This window comes from Myotis davidii, unplaced genomic scaffold (assembly GCF_000327345.1).
Source record: "Myotis davidii unplaced genomic scaffold, ASM32734v1 scaffold70, whole genome shotgun sequence".
NCBI classification, from domain to species: domain Eukaryota; kingdom Metazoa; phylum Chordata; class Mammalia; order Chiroptera; family Vespertilionidae; genus Myotis; species Myotis davidii.
In genome coordinates, this window is record NW_006282434.1 from 6,112 (window position 1) to 25,293 (window position 19,182).

The 19,182-nt window shown below is 37.7% G+C and overlaps 1 protein-coding gene across 1 annotated transcript in view; it reads left to right on the forward strand.

Moving 5' to 3' along the window:
• Positions 1-19,182, forward strand: part of NAA16 (N(alpha)-acetyltransferase 16, NatA auxiliary subunit) — a gene marked incomplete at its 5' end in the record, with an annotated part of 27,170 nt that overhangs the window by 2,387 nt on the left and 5,601 nt on the right. The window contains 8 exons of the mRNA XM_006752968.2: positions 2,354-2,523; positions 2,868-3,020; positions 4,232-4,360; positions 10,194-10,407; positions 11,132-11,325; positions 15,036-15,144; positions 15,813-15,911; positions 16,249-16,392. Of these exons, the coding sequence (XP_006753031.2) occupies positions 2,354-2,523; positions 2,868-3,020; positions 4,232-4,360; positions 10,194-10,407; positions 11,132-11,325; positions 15,036-15,144; positions 15,813-15,911; positions 16,249-16,392 (1,212 nt within the window). The remainder of the gene's footprint in view (positions 1-2,353; positions 2,524-2,867; positions 3,021-4,231; positions 4,361-10,193; positions 10,408-11,131; positions 11,326-15,035; positions 15,145-15,812; positions 15,912-16,248; positions 16,393-19,182) is intronic.

A 19,182-nucleotide genomic window follows, 5' to 3' on the forward strand; every position in this document is an offset into this window, starting at 1 on the left:
GCTCAGAGTCTGCGACTCCCTCCCGATTGTTTGCTCCGCGCCGCGCCGCCAGCCCCGCTCCGCGCGCACTCTGTACCTGAGAATTTCACTTCAGCACTGCGGCTCCTCTGAGTCTGGATATAATATTCTCTTTACTCCTAGTTGTAGAATTTCCACTCAGCCAGCCCTCCTGTGGCTCTGGATGTTGTCCTTTCCCTGGTTCAAGCTTAATTTGAATTGGTTGTTCAAGGCAGCAATCTCTGGTGTTAACCTATGCCGCCATCTTCGGTTCCTCTATCCTCCACTCACTTTTTAAAAAAATGTTATTTGTTGAAAGGTTATTTGTCTTGTGGAATGTCCCATATTCTGGATTTGGCTGATTTGCTTTCTCATGGTATCATGTAATATATTTTGCTATCATTCATATTTCTTGTAAACTTATAGTTAGATTTACAGGCTTGATTAGAAGAATCAGGTTCTATTTGAGTACTTCATATGTGATGCATTGTGCTCCTGTTATATCACAACTTGAGGCAGAAGATACTCTGTCTCTTTGTAATGTTAAGGTTGGTCAGGGTTTAGATCAGGGGTGGGCAAACTTTTTGACTCGAGGGCCACAATGGGTTCTTAAACTGGACTGGAGGGCCGGAACAAAAGCATGGATGGAGTGTTTGTGTGAACTAATATAAATTCAAAGTAAACATCATTACATAAAAGGGTACGGTCTTTTTTTTTTTTTTTTTTTTAAGTTTTATTCATTTCAAACGGGCCGGATCCGGCCCGCGGGCCATAGTTTGCCCATGGCTGGTTTAGACAGTGCCAGCCTGATCTACCCATTAAAGCATCCTCATTGGCCTCTTACCTAATGGTTTCAGCAGCCACTGAGAATCTTTGCCCCAATCCCTTATTCATATCATCATTTCTTCTGTATTTATTAGTTAGAAATGTTATAAAGAGCTTCCCCTCATCAAATATTCAGTTCCTCTGAACTATAGTTTATGGAGGAGGAACAAGATAAATGCTGGGCTCTTTGCCTTTCTTTATTATTTGTGTTTAATTTATAGTAATTTGTGTGTTTTCATGTTGTTGTTTTATTTGGTAGCTAGTCTAGATGACCTGAGTCTTTCTGATGTAGTATGGGTAAATTCTCTTTTTCATCCTTTTTTCCTCATTTTATACCTGTAGAATTTAGCCAATTCTGTAATCTATTTTGAGAGCTTGGTGTTTATTTCTTTATCTACTCTATTGTAGCTTGAGGATACAGGATGGGTAACAGCTGATTGTATGTGAGTGTTGTTGTCACATAGGGTTATTTCTACCTTGTCAGGAAAGTATCCTATATAATAAAGAGCTAATATGCAAATGGTTGACATGCCCTCGCGCTGGGGCCAGGGGACCTGAGGCCATGCCCCCTGCCCCGGCGCCAGGGCCATGGGACCTGAGGCCATGTTCCCCGCCTGGTGGGGCTTGACAGGGACCTGAGGCTGTGCCCCCTGCCCTGTGGGGCTTGATGAGGTTGGGGCTGGCCAGGTCTGGGTCTTGCGTGATTTCAAGGCTCACACAGGTGTGCAGGGACTTGACTCTGGGTCCCACGGCATGCTGACTCTTGTATTATAGAGAAAGGGCAAATAGCAATATTAAAATATTTCCTGTAATTAAATTCCTTTTAATGTGCACGAATTTTGTGCACCCGGCCACTAGTCTATATATATAAAAGGCTAATATGCAAAGTGTCCCCTTGGGAGTTCGACCACTTGCTATGATGTGTGCTGACCACCAGGGGGTGGCGCGGAATGAAGGAAGGTCCTGGCTGGCAGCCAGAAGGCCCTGATCAGCCCTGATTGCTGGCCAGGCCTAGGGACCCTACCCATGTACGAATTTCATGCACTGGGCCTCTAGTCTTCTTCATACTCTTCAACTTTGGGTTTCCCTGATTTAGTGTTGAAGCCTAGACAATGTTAAGCCCTGGCAGTTCTTGCCTTTGTGGAAATCTTGCAGTGGTAGTTAGGGACATTTTTTCTCCTATCTATTTTCCTTGACTTTTCCTGGGTCTGCTGTCTTACGCTCCCAGCCTTGAGAATTCATAGTTAGATTGATTTACCTTCTTTTTTCAGAACTTTCTTTGGAGTGAGGGTGGGGTTAGAAGCCTATGAAACTAGTATCTTATTTCTTTGCTTGGCTGCTACTTTTTGAACTTGATGGCAAGAAGTCATACCTCTTCCTGTTGAAATTGGTTATTTTGCTGGCTTTTTACTGTTTATTATTATAACAATTTTTTATTTCATTATGCTTTGGGGCAGAGAAAGTATCTGATATCCTTTATTCTTTACTTTGCCTTCTTCCCTATAATAATTTTATATTTGTTTGATTGCAGAAAATGGGGAGAAGGAGCCCCCAACAACACTACTCTGGGTTCAGTATTTCCTGGCACAGCACTTTGATAAACTTGGGCAATATTCTTTGGCTCTGGATTATATTAATGCTGCAATTGCTAGTACTCCAACTCTAATAGAATTATTCTATATGAAAGCAAAAATTTACAAGGTAAAATCATAAACATATTTTTTGAATAATTGAAAAACTTAACCACTTAAGAACTCTTGGAGTTATTTTTCTGTAGAAATAACTTTTGTGGAACCCTGATAATCTATTTCTAATACTCTAATAATCCTAAAGAGTTTTAGTTTGCATATTTTTATGCTCAGTGTTAGTCATTTGATTCAGCTCTTAGTAAGTGTGAGTTTTAATTTATCTAAAGATTTCTAGATAAATTTTACAGAAATGGCACCAAATTTCTAATTTGTTTTTCTAAACTGTTGTTATTTGTATTGTATCCATATTCTCTTAATCATAAACTATAATTTCTGTAATATTTTAATCTCTTAAAGCATATAGGTAATCTCAAAGAAGCTGCAAAGTGGATGGATGAAGCACAGTCTTTAGATACGGCTGATAGATTCATAAATTCCAAATGTGCAAAATATATGCTTCGAGCAAATATGATAAGAGAAGCAGAGGAAATGTGCTCCAAGTTCACAAGGGTAGGAAATAGCATGTAATGATGAGTCAGTAAAATTAAACTTCACTACTGTGGTGATGTTTGAAGTTTGCCACTAAAGTTCTTGAGAATTCATTTTTGTTATTTTTTTAAATCCCATTTAGCTTGTATCCTATGTATGGTTTCTTACAGAGGAGGTTGAGTGTGTGTGTGTGTGCATGTGTTTCTGGGGGGAATGGTTAAAAAACAATAGCAGGAGCATACCTGATTAGGTGGCTCAGTTGATTAGAGCATCCTTCCGTAAACCAAAAAATTGCGTGTTCGATTCCCAGTCAGGGCACATGGAAACATACCTAGGGTTTTTTTTTGTTGTTGTTGTTGTTGTTTTTTTAATATATTTTATTGATTTTTTACAGAGAGAAAGGGAGAGATAGAGAGTTAGAAACATCAATGAGAGAGAAACATCGATCAGCTGCCACCTGCACATCTCCCACTGGGGATATGCCCGCAACCCAGGTATATGCCCTTGACCGGAATTGAACCTGGACCCTTCAGTCTGCAGGCCGACGCTCTATCCACTGAGCCAAACTGGTTTCGGCAAACATACCTAGGTTTTGAGTTTGATCCCCAGTCAGGGTGTGTATAGGAGGCAACAAATCGGTGTTTCTCTTACATAGATTTTTTTGTTTGTTTTTTCCTTTTTCCTCTCTTCTCTCTCTTCCTCTCTCTCTCTAAAATCAGTAGAAACATATCTGTGGGTGAGGATTAAAAATAAAAAAGCATTAGCAGAAGCAACCTAACTTTATACAAAAACTAGAGGCTCGGTGCACGAAATTCATGCATGGGTGGGGGGGTGTCCCTCAGCCCGGCCTGCATCTTCTCCAATCTGGGACCCCTCGTGGGATGTCTGCCTGCCAGCTTAGGCCCTGTCGCAATCTGGGATCCCTTGCTCCTTACTGCTCGGCTCGCTGCTCCTTACTGCTCCTTATGTCTTATGGCTGAGCGGTGCTCCCCCTGTGGGAGCACACTGACCACCAGGGGGCAGCTCCTGCATTGAGCGTCTGGCCACTGGTGGTCACTATGCATCATAGCAACTGGTCGTTCTGGTCGTTCTGCCATAATGGTTGATTAGGCTTTTATTATATAGACTGCTATTGTCATAATACTTGAGACTATAGTTGTAAAAGAGAAAATGAGATATTTTGAATCTCTTTTATTACTTGCTTCTTATATTAATGAATGCTTCTTTTTTAGGAAGGAACATCTGCCATGGAAAATCTAAATGAAATGCAGTGTATGTGGTTCCAAACAGAGTGCATTTTAGCTTATCAGCGTTTGGGGAGATATGGGGATGCCTTGAAAAAATGCCATGAAGTAGAAAGGGTAAGTTGATAGAATTTTGACTTTATTTTTCTCTTGTAAAGTGATGGAAAAAAGCAGTTATTTTTCTACATGGGATCATCTACCTTTTGTATCTACTTTGGAAATTTCACTGTGAAAATTCTTGACCTTTAGTCTTTCAAACATTCAGAGGTTGTGAATAAATGATTGCTTTTGTTTATCCTCATATGGTTATGATTTCAACATCTCCATATTTTTGTCTACAGGAAGAAGTAAAGGATTAATTTAGTCAGTCATTATTGCTATTAATAACATATATTCAAAATCTCTATTCCCTAATCGGGCCATTATTTGATTTTCATTACTAGCCTAGAAGGACACACTTTTCCCTTTATGTCAGGATCTGCTCAGTAGTCAGCCTCTCTCCAGTTTGTCTTCCCGGGATATTTGTTCTCACATTCAGTACTTTGTACAGCAGTCTGTGACTGATTTGCAGGCTTATTTTTATTACTTGCTTTTAGGATGATGTGTGTGATGTGCCTTAGTGAGGGGCCTTTTCTTTTCCTTTGTGTGAATTTTGTTTCCTGTTCTTTGTCATCTCTGAAGCACTCTCCTTCCAAATGGACAACAGGAGGAAAAGAGCCACAAATGCACCCCTGAGGCAGTCCTCAGCAGCCCTAAGTTGGGCTCAATCGGCACCACTGTTCCCATGCTGACGCAGTATTAAACCGCAGGCATCATAGTCAGGTGAGCCTGAAGTCTGCACTCTGGCAGTCACTTTGGCCTTTTTCCCATATGAAATTTCTGAGGTTACCCAAAGGAAAGGCTAAATTTTAGGGGGTGGCTTTTGATGGGAACTTGAGCTAGGATTATACCTGAGCCCTTTTATAAATAATCTAGTTTTTGCTTTGTTTTCTTTTTAAGCCTGGGCTTGATGGTTATATCTCTGGGAACTATTTTCATCTCCTTGAAAATATAAAGCCCTTGGATAATAAGTGAACTATTCAGGAAATATCCAAATATTGTGTAAATCAGGCTCTTCTGTGATACAAACGTAGATCACTAGCTTGATGACTGTTACTTTTTAAAACATTGTAATTAGGAAAGATCCATTTTTCATTAACCAAGACATTCTTGGTGAGAGACAGATTGTTTACTTATGGATCAGTAATTCCAGCAGGACCATAACTGGAAATTTATTAGATTTTCTGTGAAAATGAAATTTTAATATCCTTAGGATTGTTATAATTATGAACTTTCTGGCTTCATTCTATTCCTCCTAACATTAATAACTATATTACTAATTGCTTTTTAATATTTTTGAAGGTTGTTAGACTATGATTTCATTACTAGGTTTTATTTAGATATTTTACCTTGAATTTTTAGTGATTTTGGCTGAGTAACATGAAGTAAAATTCTGTAATGTCAGAGATTAAGTACAATTGACACTTGAACATTGAGGGCCCTTGGGGCGCTAACCCCTTTGCAGTTGAAAATCATCGTATAACCACTGTCTGTCCTTTGCATATGTGGATTTCAAACCATGGATCAAAAATAGACTTGATCTTTGAACAACATGGGTTTGAACTGCACAGGTATTCTTTATACACAGATTTTTAAAAATTATAAAAACCTATGTTCAAGAATCAGCTGTACTTCTAGTTCAAAAAACATGATTTGACAAAGCATTTTTGAAGAAAAAAAGTATAGGAAATCATTGGTTGAGATTAAAACAGGGCAAAAATCATAACCATCTGGTCATTGTACATAATTGTTATTGCTAGAATCTCTATTGTATTTAGGATTTGCCTTTGGTGCTTTAGAGTAGAAGAAACTAGAAGCAGATAAACAAGAGCCTATTCTTATGTTACTTGTTAGTCTTTTCATAGTGAATTCATACTGAAAATAAGACGTAACTCATCTAGTGATTATATGTGAGTGCCTAATACAAATAGGGTGATTAAAACTTGTTGACTGACTCTGCTTCTAAAATTAATTTCTAATACAATTAATGTAATCTAAAAAATTCTTAATGATGTAATTGTAAGGATTTAGGAGTAATTACTAAATTAAAAGATTTATTATGATAGGTATCTGCATGAGTTACTTTTGTTCCTGAGTTTAAAATACTTTAGTAAAGAAATGATCCCTTTCAAAAATAAAACTTTGTAGTTTACTCTCTAAATAAAAGGTCAGTTAATAGAGAAGTTCAAATAAGGGGCTAAGTCTTGTGCCTTTTAGAACTCCTTCCAGCATTCATTCTTTGAGGCAGTTTCAGTTGGGATACATATTGCTGTGAGCGCTTACTAACTGGATTTGAAATGTTAGAATTCTAGAATGGCCCAGTGTAGTACTTTTTCTGTCTTTATCTTGCCCCCCTTATAGGATTTTAGGATTATGTATACAGGTTATATAGAGAGAGTCTAACTCAATATGATGTTTAGAAGTTGAGTTTTATTCAACGCAAAGCAAAACAACTGTCTTTAAAATATTGGATATAAACTTGTGCTCAGAATAAAATTTTAAACTATTTTATCTTTCAAGAATTGAATTTTTGCCTGGCCGGCGTGGCTCAGTGGTTGAGCATCAACCTGTGAGTCAGGTGATCATGGTTTGATTTCTGGTCAGGGCACATGCCTGGGTTGCAGGCTTGATGTCCAGTAGGTGTGTGCAGGAGGGTGGCCAATCGATGTTTCTCTCTCAATGAGGTTTCTATCTCTCTCTCCCTCTCCCGTCCTCTCTCTATAAAATCAATTAAAATTATTTAAATGTCTGACCTGAATTTTCTTTTCCCGTTTTTCAGATTGATTTTATTTTAGTGTACTGATTTGTATCTGAAACAGAGCAACAATACATATTTCGAAAACTTTTTGATAAGATGTAGGATTTCTGATAGCTCACAACTATAGGAAGTTCATAACTTTTATCTTCTAGTGCATCCTAATCTTTATCAAATTGACACATGCTTTATAATGGCAGATTCTCTCTATATAAAGAAAATAGTGTTGCTTATTATCCTCTTTGGTCTAGTTATTACTATATTTTAATTCCAGAGGTTTTTGTTGTATTTCTGTGTGTGGGTTCTTATTAGTCTACTCCAGTAACTCTGAGAAGGAATGGGTAGATGAATCTGGGTCAGAAGCGAGGGCCTCATAGCAAATGCCTAATGAAAACCACACTCTTAAGCTCTGAATAGTATTTCTTCTTTGCTGACTTGTCTTACTTTGATTCAAGCAAACTTTGGAATTTAAGCAATTCCTGCATTACTACTTCCTATCACTAAGAAAAAGGAAGAGAAAGAACTAGTGTTTATGATGATGGGAGCATTGAGTTAGGGCATAAACAGTATGTTAAAATTTGGGTACCTAGAGTCTATGGCAGCCGTGGGCAAACTACAGCCCGCGGGCTGGATCCGGCCCGTTTGAAATGAATAAAACTAAAAAAAAAAAAAAAGACCGTACCCTTTTATGTAATGATGTTTAATTTGAATTTATATTAGTTCACACAAACACTCCATCCATGCTTTTGTTCCGGGCCACCGGTCCAGTTTAAGAACCCATTGTGGCCCTGGAGTCAAAAAGTTTGCCCACCCCTGGTCTATGGTGAGCTAAGTGATCTTATCATGTTCATGTTTGATCAAAGTGCAGGAAAACTAACTTTATCTGTTTGTGTTACCTAGTATATTTTTATGTTTTATAAATTTGGAGATCTGAAAGTCAACCCAAGATGTGGTACAAGGGAAATATTTGTGGTAATTATACATTATGTATCTTGATTGTGGTATTGGTTACTCGAATCTAAAAAACTGTACACACAAGTTGTACCAATGCCAGTCTTTTGGTTTTGATATTGTATTATAGTTATGTAGGATGTAGCCTTTTGGGGGAAACTGAGGGAAGAGTGTATAGAACATCTCCATACTACCTTGCAACTTCCTCTGTATCTATAATTATTCCAAATAAAAAGTTAAAAAATAGAAAATCAACCTAAGATTATTTAGTTGTTTTTAAGTAGGATTCTCCAAACATGGTTTCTTCCAAAAGCAAAATTATTTTGTAGTACCTATGTTTTCAAGTTTAATCTAGTCATATCTGATCTACCACCATTAGTTTATTTATTATAGAGTGATCAACATTCAAGTTTGGAGGGCTCAGCAAGTTCCTGAGACACAAGGTTTTCAGTGGAAAAACTGAAAGCCTCAGGCAAAGTGGATAAGTTGGTTACCCTATTTATGGAAGACATTAACTGGAGAGAGGCAGCCTGTGGGCTGTTACTGATAAAGAGGAGGCTTGAAATGTTTGTGATTCCTTCTGAGACTTGACTTAAAAAAATCTATGTTTACTAATGCTGGTAGGAATATCTCTTGAAACGTGCTGCTTCTCAGCCTAAAAAAGGTCCTGTAACCTCTTAAAGTTTTTATCTCCATGAATTTTGGCACTGCAGTTTTCCTTAGTCAGTTTTATTGAATTTTAAGATATTCTTACTGTGCTAGACATAACTTGATTGACATTAAGGAAGATCATGAACAACTTTATGAAATATATAATTCTTTTTTTAAAAAAACAAGCTTGCTATTTATGAATTGGTTTGTGTTATTGATGGGAGGAATGCAATTTTCACATATAATAACATTAAAGCATGATTCTTGAAGTAAATAAAACTAAAATGTTCATTTTTTTCTGTTGTGTACATTTTCCACATTGTGTACTTCTTATCTTAAAATTCTTTTAAAATCTCAGGTACTTAATGTAATTCTGTGTATGGTGTGTTTCTAATTACCAAGACAACTAAAATTATCAAATGATATGGACACTAATGTGTCTTCTGCATGGTGAGTTACTAGGCCCCAGGATAGAGGGAATATGAAGGGTAGAAGAGCTTGCTCTGTATTGGTGTGTTGAATCATTATTTTTTCTGTTTTTGGAGAAGCTAGTAGAAAAGTAGGAGGGGAAAAAAAAGCAGGCAGAGATGCATGTAGGGAAGAAAATAAAAGTATAAATTGTTTCTAGGGAGTTAATCTTTCTATGTAAGAGATTGGTGCTTAAACTTTTGGGGGGCCATGGACCCTTTGAAATTAGATGAAAGCTTCAAGCTCTTTCCTTAGGAAAATGTTATTAGGTTTATACATAGGCTTCAGACTAAGAACCTTTGCTAAAATGGAATGCAGGTAGATTAATGGTAGCTTATTGAGCGAGAGAAACCTATAATGCTCTGTTTGTATAGCAGTTCACAGTTTAGAATGAACTTTAAAGTATGCTCTTATTTGATCTTTAACAACCTTATGAAATTGGCAATATAGATGTTATTCCTAACTTAAGTAATCGAGGATCTAGATAATTGAGGTCACATGCCTGATCAGCACCTGGTCTCTTGAATTGGCCAATATTGTGCTTATTGAGTGTCTGCTGTGTTGGGCCTTGTGCTAGGCAGTAGAGATAGACATGACAAGGCCTACTCTTGAAGAGCTCATAGTTGAGCAGAGCAGTTTGATTTGTAGACATTTTGTGTGAATCTATAGTCTTCAGTCAGAGCTGTTTAACTCTGCCATGCCAATGTTTAGAGAATACCGAGGAGAAATGTTTCATTAAAACTAAAATATCAGTACATGCTAATTTCCAGGCTTAAAAATCTGACTTATTACATAGAAATTGAGTATCATCACAAAACATGATTTCTAGTGAATGATCATCAATTGTAGAAAGAAACTTCAGTTATATGCAAAGAACTTGTTATCCTTCATAGTGTTAAACACTGAAGAGGGCAAATAAGTGAAATTGTGACTGTTAAAAATGTTTTGGGGGCTTTTTATGATTTCCTTTTCAGAAGTAGACATTATTGACAATGTAAGAAATAATTTTGTGGTTTTGTTTTTAAGCATTTTCTTGAGATAACTGATGATCAATTTGACTTCCATACATACTGCATGAGAAAGATGACTCTTCGTGCCTATGTTGATCTTCTGAGATTAGAAGATATGCTCAGAAGACATGCCTTCTATTTCAAGGCTGCTAGATCTGCAATTGAAATATACTTGAAATTGTATGATAAACCCTTAACCAATGAAAGCAAACAACAAGAAATAAATTCAGGTAACTGAGAAAGAACTATTTTTTAAAATTTGGAAAGAACACTACATTTAAGAATGTTATTAGTATAAACAATCCATAGAAAAGTACATTATCAAATGGATGTGAAGACTGTGTGTGTGTGTGTGTGTGAGAGAGAGAGAGGGAGAGAGAGAGAGAGAGAGAGAGAGAGAGACAGAGAGAGAGAGAGAGAGAGAAATTGGGGGAAGTTTTAGAAAAAGCAACAGGATTATGTTCTGTAGCTAATGCTTCTTAATCACCCCAATGCAATGACTTGGAATCTTTATTTTTATCTTCAGTAAGGCCAATTCAGGAAAAATAGAAATGTCTATTGGCTAGGCTCTTTACATTATTATTATTATTATTATTATTAGTTTGTAATTGAAAAAGGCTTTGAGCTCCTTAGGGAAAAATAATTATTCTTACAACTTCTAGTATCTAATAATGCTAATGAGAATATATAGCTTTTATTCACTAAAATGTTAATATCTAGGAATATTTGAAAAATAGCATAGAGGCAAGTTTCTGATCTTTTATTTGTGATATTTATGTGGTGTCTAGAGATCATAAGTGTGCTTATATACACTGTCTTATCCTTGAAATACTCTTAAGAGAGTAGTTGGTATCATCAGCCCCAAAAAGCTATATTAATAGTTTGTATTGTATAAGAATATGAGAAAAAATGGAAACATTGACTCAGAATGTTTATGCATTTGGATATTTATAGAAAACCTGTCAGCTAAAGAATTGAAGAAAATGCTTAGCAAGCAGAGAAGAGCTCAGAAAAAGGCTAAATTAGAAGAAGAGAGAAAGCATGCGGAAAGGGAACGTCAACAAAAAAATCAAAAGAAAAAAAGGGATGATGAAGAAGAAGAAGCCAGTGGTCTCAAAGAAGAACTTATACCTGAAAAATTAGAAAGGGTGAGATGAATTTATTATGTTAATTTGGTAAAATGTTCTGTTCTGGCTATAAACATGTTTTATTTAAATTTATAAATCAGAAGCCATTTGTAACATTTTTAAAAAATATATTTTTATGATTTCAGAGAGAGAGAGATAGAAACATCAATGATGAGAGAGAATCATTGATTCGCTGCCTCCTACATACCCTCTACTGGGGATCAAGCCTACAACCTGGGCATGTGCCTTTGACCAAAATTGAACCTGGGACACTTCAGTCCGCAGGCCAACGCTCTATCTGAAAGAATAAAAAATGCTACAAGCCACACAAACTTCCCAGGCTTCCCCCGCTACAGACAGGAATAGGGGGAGCGCGGGCCTTGGGGCTGTCCCTGGAGATAGCCAACCATTGAGATAAGCAGGTTGTAAAAATACCAGGCAGGAGTGAGGAGTGAATTTCACGCCCTATCAAGCCATTTGGAATTTCTTTGTTCTCCTTACTCCCTCATGCATGCAACCCCTCCCCAACGTGTAATTTTTGCTATAAATATCTGGAAAACTCTCTGCTCGGGGCCCAACTCCGCTCCTGCGTGAGTTTTGAGTTGAGCCCCAGCGCGCTGGAATAAAGCCTCTTGCTGTTTGCATCAAGTGACGTCTCCTGCGGTTGATTGGGGTCGTCGTTGGTCTGCAGGGCAGAGTGAGGGTCCCATTTCGGGGGTCTCACATATCCACTTAGCCAAACTGGCTAGGGCCATTTGTAACATTACAAATGATATGCTATAAATAATTTTTGAGTGATAATATGTGAATTTTGCTAATGCATATTATACATAGAACTAGGGGCCCAGTGCACGAATTCGTGCACCTTGAAAGGAACTGTGGGCTGCGAGGCTGCGGTGGGCACAGGGGTGGGTCTCAGACCATCCTTTGTGCTCCTGCCCAGCTCCTCTGGTCTTGATCCCCAGTTCCCTCTCTGCCAGCAGCCCCACTCCCACCACCACTGCTCCCATGCACTGACAGCACCAGCCCCGCTTGCACCCACTGACAGTCCGGAGTGATCGTAGCCGGCGCTAGCACCAGTGCCAGCCGGCGCTGTCAGCAGGTGTGAGCATCAGCTGCTGCCCTGATCGCCCCTCAGGAGCAGGGGGAGGTGGAGAGCCCTCAGGGGCGATTAGGGCCAGCATCTGTGCTGAGTGATCGGGGCCAGCACCGGGTGCCAGCAGTGGGTGCGAGTGGTGGCTCCGGCATCAGCAGCGGGTGCAAGCACCAGGTGGGACTGCGGCATGTGGGAACAAAGCATTTTCAGTAACCACCAGAGGCTCGCCCAGATGACAGTGACCGGCGCCCCACCTTGGTCTGGCGCTGCTGCTCACCTGCTCCACCATCCTGCTGTGGCTGATGCCCACCACGTTTTACGCTCTGTGGCCTGCTGCCGACACCTGCCATGTTCCGCACATGCCCCCTGGTGGTCAGTGCATGTCATAGCCACCGGTTGTTAAGTTGTTCCACCATTCTGTCTATTTGCATATTAGGGTTTTATATATATATAGATTGTAGTTGTGGTAGGCAGAATTATGACCCTCCAAAGGTGTCTGTGTTCTAAACCCTGGACCCTATGACTATATTAAATTTACATGGCAAAGGGGAATGAAGGTGGCAAATGGAATTTAAGGTTATAATTAGCTGGCCTTAAGATGGGAGATTAGCCTGGATTATCCAGGTGGGCTTAATGTAAATTCACAAGAGGCCCTTAAAAGTGGAAGAGGAAAGAAGGTAGGAGTGGTATGAAAAGGACTCCACCCCCTGTTGCTGGCCTAGAAGGTGATGGGAGGGGTGGGAAGAAGGCAGCTATAAGCAAAAGAATGTAGGCAGCCTTGAGAAGCTGAAAAACACATTAAAACATGTTCTCCCTTAGAGCCTCTGAAAGAGAATGCAGTCTGGCTGACACTTGATTTTAAATCCAGAGAGACCCATATTTAACTTTTAACCTACAGAACTGCAAGATAATAAATTTGTGTTGTCTTAAGACGTTAAATTTTGTTAATTTGTTATAGCAGCAATACAGTTATCTATTATATATGGAAGCATTTCATATATCTTGCTAGGTATGTGTTAGCTACAAAGAATTAGTTCTTGCCCTAGCCGGTTTGGCTCAGCGGATAGAGCGTTGGCCTGCGGACTCAAGGGTCCCAGGTTCGATTCTGGTCAAGGGCATGTACCTTGGTTGCAGGCACATCCCCAGTAGGGAGTGTGCAGGAGGCAGCTGATCGATGTTTCTCTCTCATCGATGTTTCTCACTATCCCTCTCCCTTCCTCTCTGTAAAAATCAATAAAATATATATTTTTTAAAAAAAAGAAAAAAAAGCATTAGTTCTTCATCTCCAGGATTTAATTATTCAGGGACTAGATTTAGGGAAATATTTTTTTTCCTGTTTTATTTACTGTGAATTTTTAATTTGTTCTTACTTTTTAATTTGTAATACTTTTTCTCTGTTATTTGATACAATTATATTTGTCTCCTTACTTTATATGTTTGTAGTATAAGGGGCTATAATATACTTGGTGTAATATGTCCTTCAGTTGGCTAAATAAAAAGATCTGTTGCAGGGATTCAGAACAAGTCACTCCAACATGTGCCTAAAGGCAACCAAGACCTTGTAGACTTAAGAGAAATTCTGCCTCTTTTAACTACCTAGAACAGGGGTTCTCAACCTGTGGGTCGCGACCCCTTAGGGGGTCAAATGACCCTTTCACAGGGGTTGCCTAAGACCATCGGAAAACACATGTATAATTACATATTGTTTTTGTGATTAATCACTATGCTTTAATTACGTTCGATTTGTAACAATGAAAATACATCCTGCATATCAGATATTTACATTATGATTCATAACGGTAGCAAAATTATAGTAATGAAATAGCAATGAAAATAATTCTATGGTTGGGGGTCACCACAACATGAGGAACTGTATTAAAGGGTCGTGGTATTAGGAAGGTTGAGAACCACTGACCTAGAAGAATCGAATTAGGGGCCTTTCCCATAGTAAGAGATTATCAGAGATTACCTTTTTTGACCTCTCTATATAGCAGGGCCAACTACTAATTATTAAACATCTGCTCTTCTTACCTTCCTCCTTTCTGAAGGCTCGAGGTGGTCCTTAACTCAGAATGTCATATATACCTCATTTTCCCTTTCTGTCTTTGAACCTTTCATGTATGTGGGATCTCTGTCTCATGTATACAGGGTTCCCATATGTATGTATGTATGTATGTATGTATGTATGGTATGTAATTAAATTTGGGCATTTTCTCTTGTTAATTTGTCTCATGTTTATTTGATTATTAGACCAACAGAAAAATCTTGAGGTTAGAGGAGAGTTTCTTCTTAGTATACACTGTAGAAATTATTTCAGATATGTATTAATGTAAAATTTGGGGACAGCCCTAACCGGTTTGGGTCAGTGGATAGAGCATCGGCCTGCAGACTGAAAGGTCCCAGGTTCGATTCCGGTCAAGGGCATGTACCTTGGTTGCGGGCACATCCCCAATAGGAGGTGTGCAGGAGGCAGCTGATCCATGTTTCTCTCTCATCGATGTTTCTAACCTTCTATTCCTCTCCCTTCCTCTCTGTAACAAATCAATAAAATATATTTTTTTAAAAATTGGGGGACAAATTTGACTTGTTTAGCTGTTTTTAAACTATAATAATTTTTCCTTCTGCTTCAAAATAGGTAGAAAGTCCTTTGGAAGAAGCTATCAAGTTCCTCACACCACTTAAGAACCTTGCTGCTGATAACATTGACACTCATCTATTAGCATTTGAAATATATTTTAGAAAAGGTAATGAGTTCAGTTTTTAATTATTTTTTATTTCTTTTTTTTTTTTAAATTAAATTTATTGGGATAACATTGGTTAAAAAGCCATACAGGTTTCAAGTGTGTACAACTCATCTGCATACTGCATCGTGTGCTCACCACCCAAAGTCAAGTGTTTTTCCATTCCCATTTTTCCCCCTTAACCCGCTTCCATCTCCCCATCTCCCTTTTCCTCTGGCTATCACCATACTGCTGTCGGTCTGTGTGTGTGTGTATACATATACATATGTATTTCTTAATCTCTTAACCTTTTTTCATCTAGCCACCCTTAATTATATTGGTGGCCATATTCAATATAATCTTGTCCATTAGAACTATTTTTGTTTTTAGGGTTCCATTTCAACCTTCCAAAAATAATCTTAATCCTTTTTTCTTTTCTACTCAAAATTTTACTGGGTAATAACTTAGAATATTATCATCAAATTCATTTTAAGAATAGTTTAAATAATCAAAATGTTTAAAGCATTTCTTCATGGTATTTTATGCTTTTCTTTGGAAAATTAAAGTTGTCCTTGAATTTTGCTTATAAATATTATAGGAAAGTTAACGTTTTGTTACTGTATTTTAAGTGAGGCTAAAATAAAGTATCAGACATAAATACTGATCCTATTTATTTATTTTTTCTGACACAGGGAAGTTTCTGTTAATGTTGCAGTCTGTCAAACGAGCTTTTGCCATAGACAGTAATAACCCATGGTTACATGAATGTCTAATTAAATTTTCTAACTCTGGTAAGTATAAACAAGATAACATTTATGTAAAAGCAGATGTGACAATTTAGCTATCTTTCATTAAGCTGCACATTAAAAGATTTATAAATTGTAAAGCAAAGAAAAAGATAATGTTTACAAAAAGCATTTAAAGGAAGGTAAGTTTATAAATTAAACATGCTTGCAAAGATAATACTAGAAATTAGTGCATTTTTAAGCGAGAATGTATTTATATTCCAAAGGAGCAATAATATTTTCACTTTGTAAAATATATCAAGCTTAATAAATGTATTTCAACTGATTTTGTTTCAAGGAACTGACCTAAGTTTTTTAAATTTTCAAATATTTGTTTTTGTAGTGTCTAACCATAGTAATCTTCCAGACATTGTGAGCAAAGTTCTATTTCAAGAAATGCAGAAGCTATTTTTCAACAAGGATTTGAAAAGTTTTAATGAGGATTTTCTCAAACATAATGCTACCTCTCTTCAGCATTTACTTTCAGGTTGGTATTTAAATCCTAGGGTTAAAATGTTTATGGGAAAAAGTTAGAATGTGATTTTAAAAAATAGTTTGGAAAAATGTTTAACTTCACTAATTATCAGAGATAAATAAACACTATGGATGCCCTCTTTCACCACTCTTGTTCAACATAGTTCTGGAAGCCTGGCTATCAGATAAGAAGAAGAAATAAAAGGCATCCAAATTGGAAAGGAGGAAGTAAAACTCTCATTATTTGCTGATGACATGATACTGTACATAGAAAACTCTAAAGACTCCATCAAAAAACTATTAGATTTAAATGAATTTGGCAACTTAGCAGGATACAAAATTAACACCCAAAAATCCATAGCAGTTTTATATACTAAAAATGAATTCTCAGAAAGAAACACCAAAAAAAAAAAAAGAAAAAATCCCATTTACCATCACAACAAAAAATTAAGATACTTAGGAATAAACTTAACCAAGGAAGTAAAAGACCTGTACTCTGAAAACTATAGGACGCTGAAAAAAGAGATAGAGGAAGATATAAACAAGTGGAAGAATATTCCATGTTCATGGGTTGGTAGAATCAACATCATTAAAATGTCCGTTTTACCCAAAGCAATCTATGATTCAGTGCAATCCCTATTAAAATACCAACAGCATATTTCACAGACCTAGAACAAACTCTCTAAAAATTTATATGGAACAAAAATGACCCCAGATAGCTGCAATAATCTTGAGAAAGAAGAACAAAGTTGGAGGCATCACAATACCAGATATCAAGTTATACTACAAAGACGCTGTGCTCAAAACAGCCTGGCATTGGCACAAGAACAGATATATAGATCAATGGAACAAAACAGAACCCAGAAATTGACCCCAGCCACTATGCTCAATTAATATTTGCCAAAGGAGGCAAGATCATACAGTATACATGTGCACTGATAGTCCGACAGAAAATTTTATGACTCCATTTGATATTATCAGTGAGACTTTTGCTGCTGCATCACTGATGACAGAGATTTTATATCAGGATTATATTTTGTGACCTTCAGAGATATGCATGAGCTACTACTTTCATCCGTCAGGCTACTCCTATTATGAGACTTAACAAAATTCATCACTGAGAACAAAGATTCACAAGCGTATGTGGATGAAACCAAAACACTGGTTGGATCTAGGAAGGCAGGGAGAGTTAAGGCAGAGGCATAGAAATTGCTCTTCCCCTCTTCGTCAATCCATGTCTATGGTCTTTAAGATAACTTGTTATGTAAAATTATTTATTTATCTAAGATGCACTTACACTGAATTTATCTGAAAAATAAAAAAGTTGATATTAAGAAAAAAATTGTAAATGGGAGATTATAAGAGAGGGTTTCGCGTGCCAGCAAAAGTTACTGGCATGCCATGTTTGGCACGCATGCCAGGGGTTGTCCACCCCTGTTCTAGAAGAAACCATAGGCACCAAAATCTCAGACTTTGCTCGTAGCAGTATGTTTACCAATACATCTCCTAGGACAATGGAAACTATGGAGAAAATAAACAAATGGGACTACATGAAAATGAAACCATCAACAAAATAGCAAGAGAGCCTGCTACATGGGAGAACATACTCGCCAATGATATCCTAATATATATATATATATAAAGAGCTAGATGCCCAAACCGGCAACCGGTCACCATGAAGTGCATGGAGCACCTCTCGGTTCCTATAGCGGGGAGCTTCCCGTAGCATCGCAGGGCAGCAGAGGCCATGCAATGGAGGCCAGGCTAGGCCTAGGGACCCTGACCACGCACGATTTCGTGTGTGCTGGGTTTCTAGTATCTGATAAGAGGTTAATCTCCAAAATATATAGGAAACTCATACAACTTAAATGGAAGACAAACAGTCCAATCAAAAAATGGGCAAAGGACATAAATAGACACTTCTCCAAAGTGGACATGCAGAAAGTCAGGAGACGTGAAAAAAATCTTTGAAGTCACAAGAGATGCAAATTAAAACTACAATGAGGTATCGCCTCACACTTGTCAGAATGGCTGTCATCAATCAATGACAAGTGCTGGTGAGGTTGTGGAGAAAAGGGAACTCTAGTACACTGCTGGATGGGAATGTAGACTAGTGCAGCCACTGTGGAAAACAGTATGGAGTTTCCTCAGAAAACTAAAAACGGAACTCCCATTTGACCCAGTGATCCCACATTTAGGAATATATCCCAAGAAACCCGAAACATTCATCAGAAAGAATATATGTACCCATATGTTCATAGCAGCACAGTTTACAATAGCTAAGTTTTAGAAAAAGCCTAAGTGCCCATCAGCAAATGAATGGATAGAAAAATTGGTACATCTACACAATGGAATACTACACAACAATAAAAAAACCAAAACTTTTACCATTTGCAACAGCATGGATGAACATGGAGAATATTACCGTATTTGCCGGCGTATAAGACGACTGGGCGTATAAGACGACCCCCTAACATTTCCACTCAAAATACAGAGTTTGTTATATACTCGCTGTATAAGACTACCCCCTCTTCCGCACACCTTCCACACACCAAATAAAAGGTAAAACAATATCAGATTTGATTTTAACATTTTAATTTATATTCAAATGCTTATGACATGCAGGAAAACTGTCACAAGGCTGTATGTAATCAAACATATACATAAAACAGTGCAAGTTTATTACCGGTAAACATACCGGTAATTCACTAAAGAAAACACACTCTATAGACTGGTACCGTAGATGCTTCTCAGGAACACAGGCAAGCAGCCCACAACCTAGAGGGACTGTCAATGATAGAAG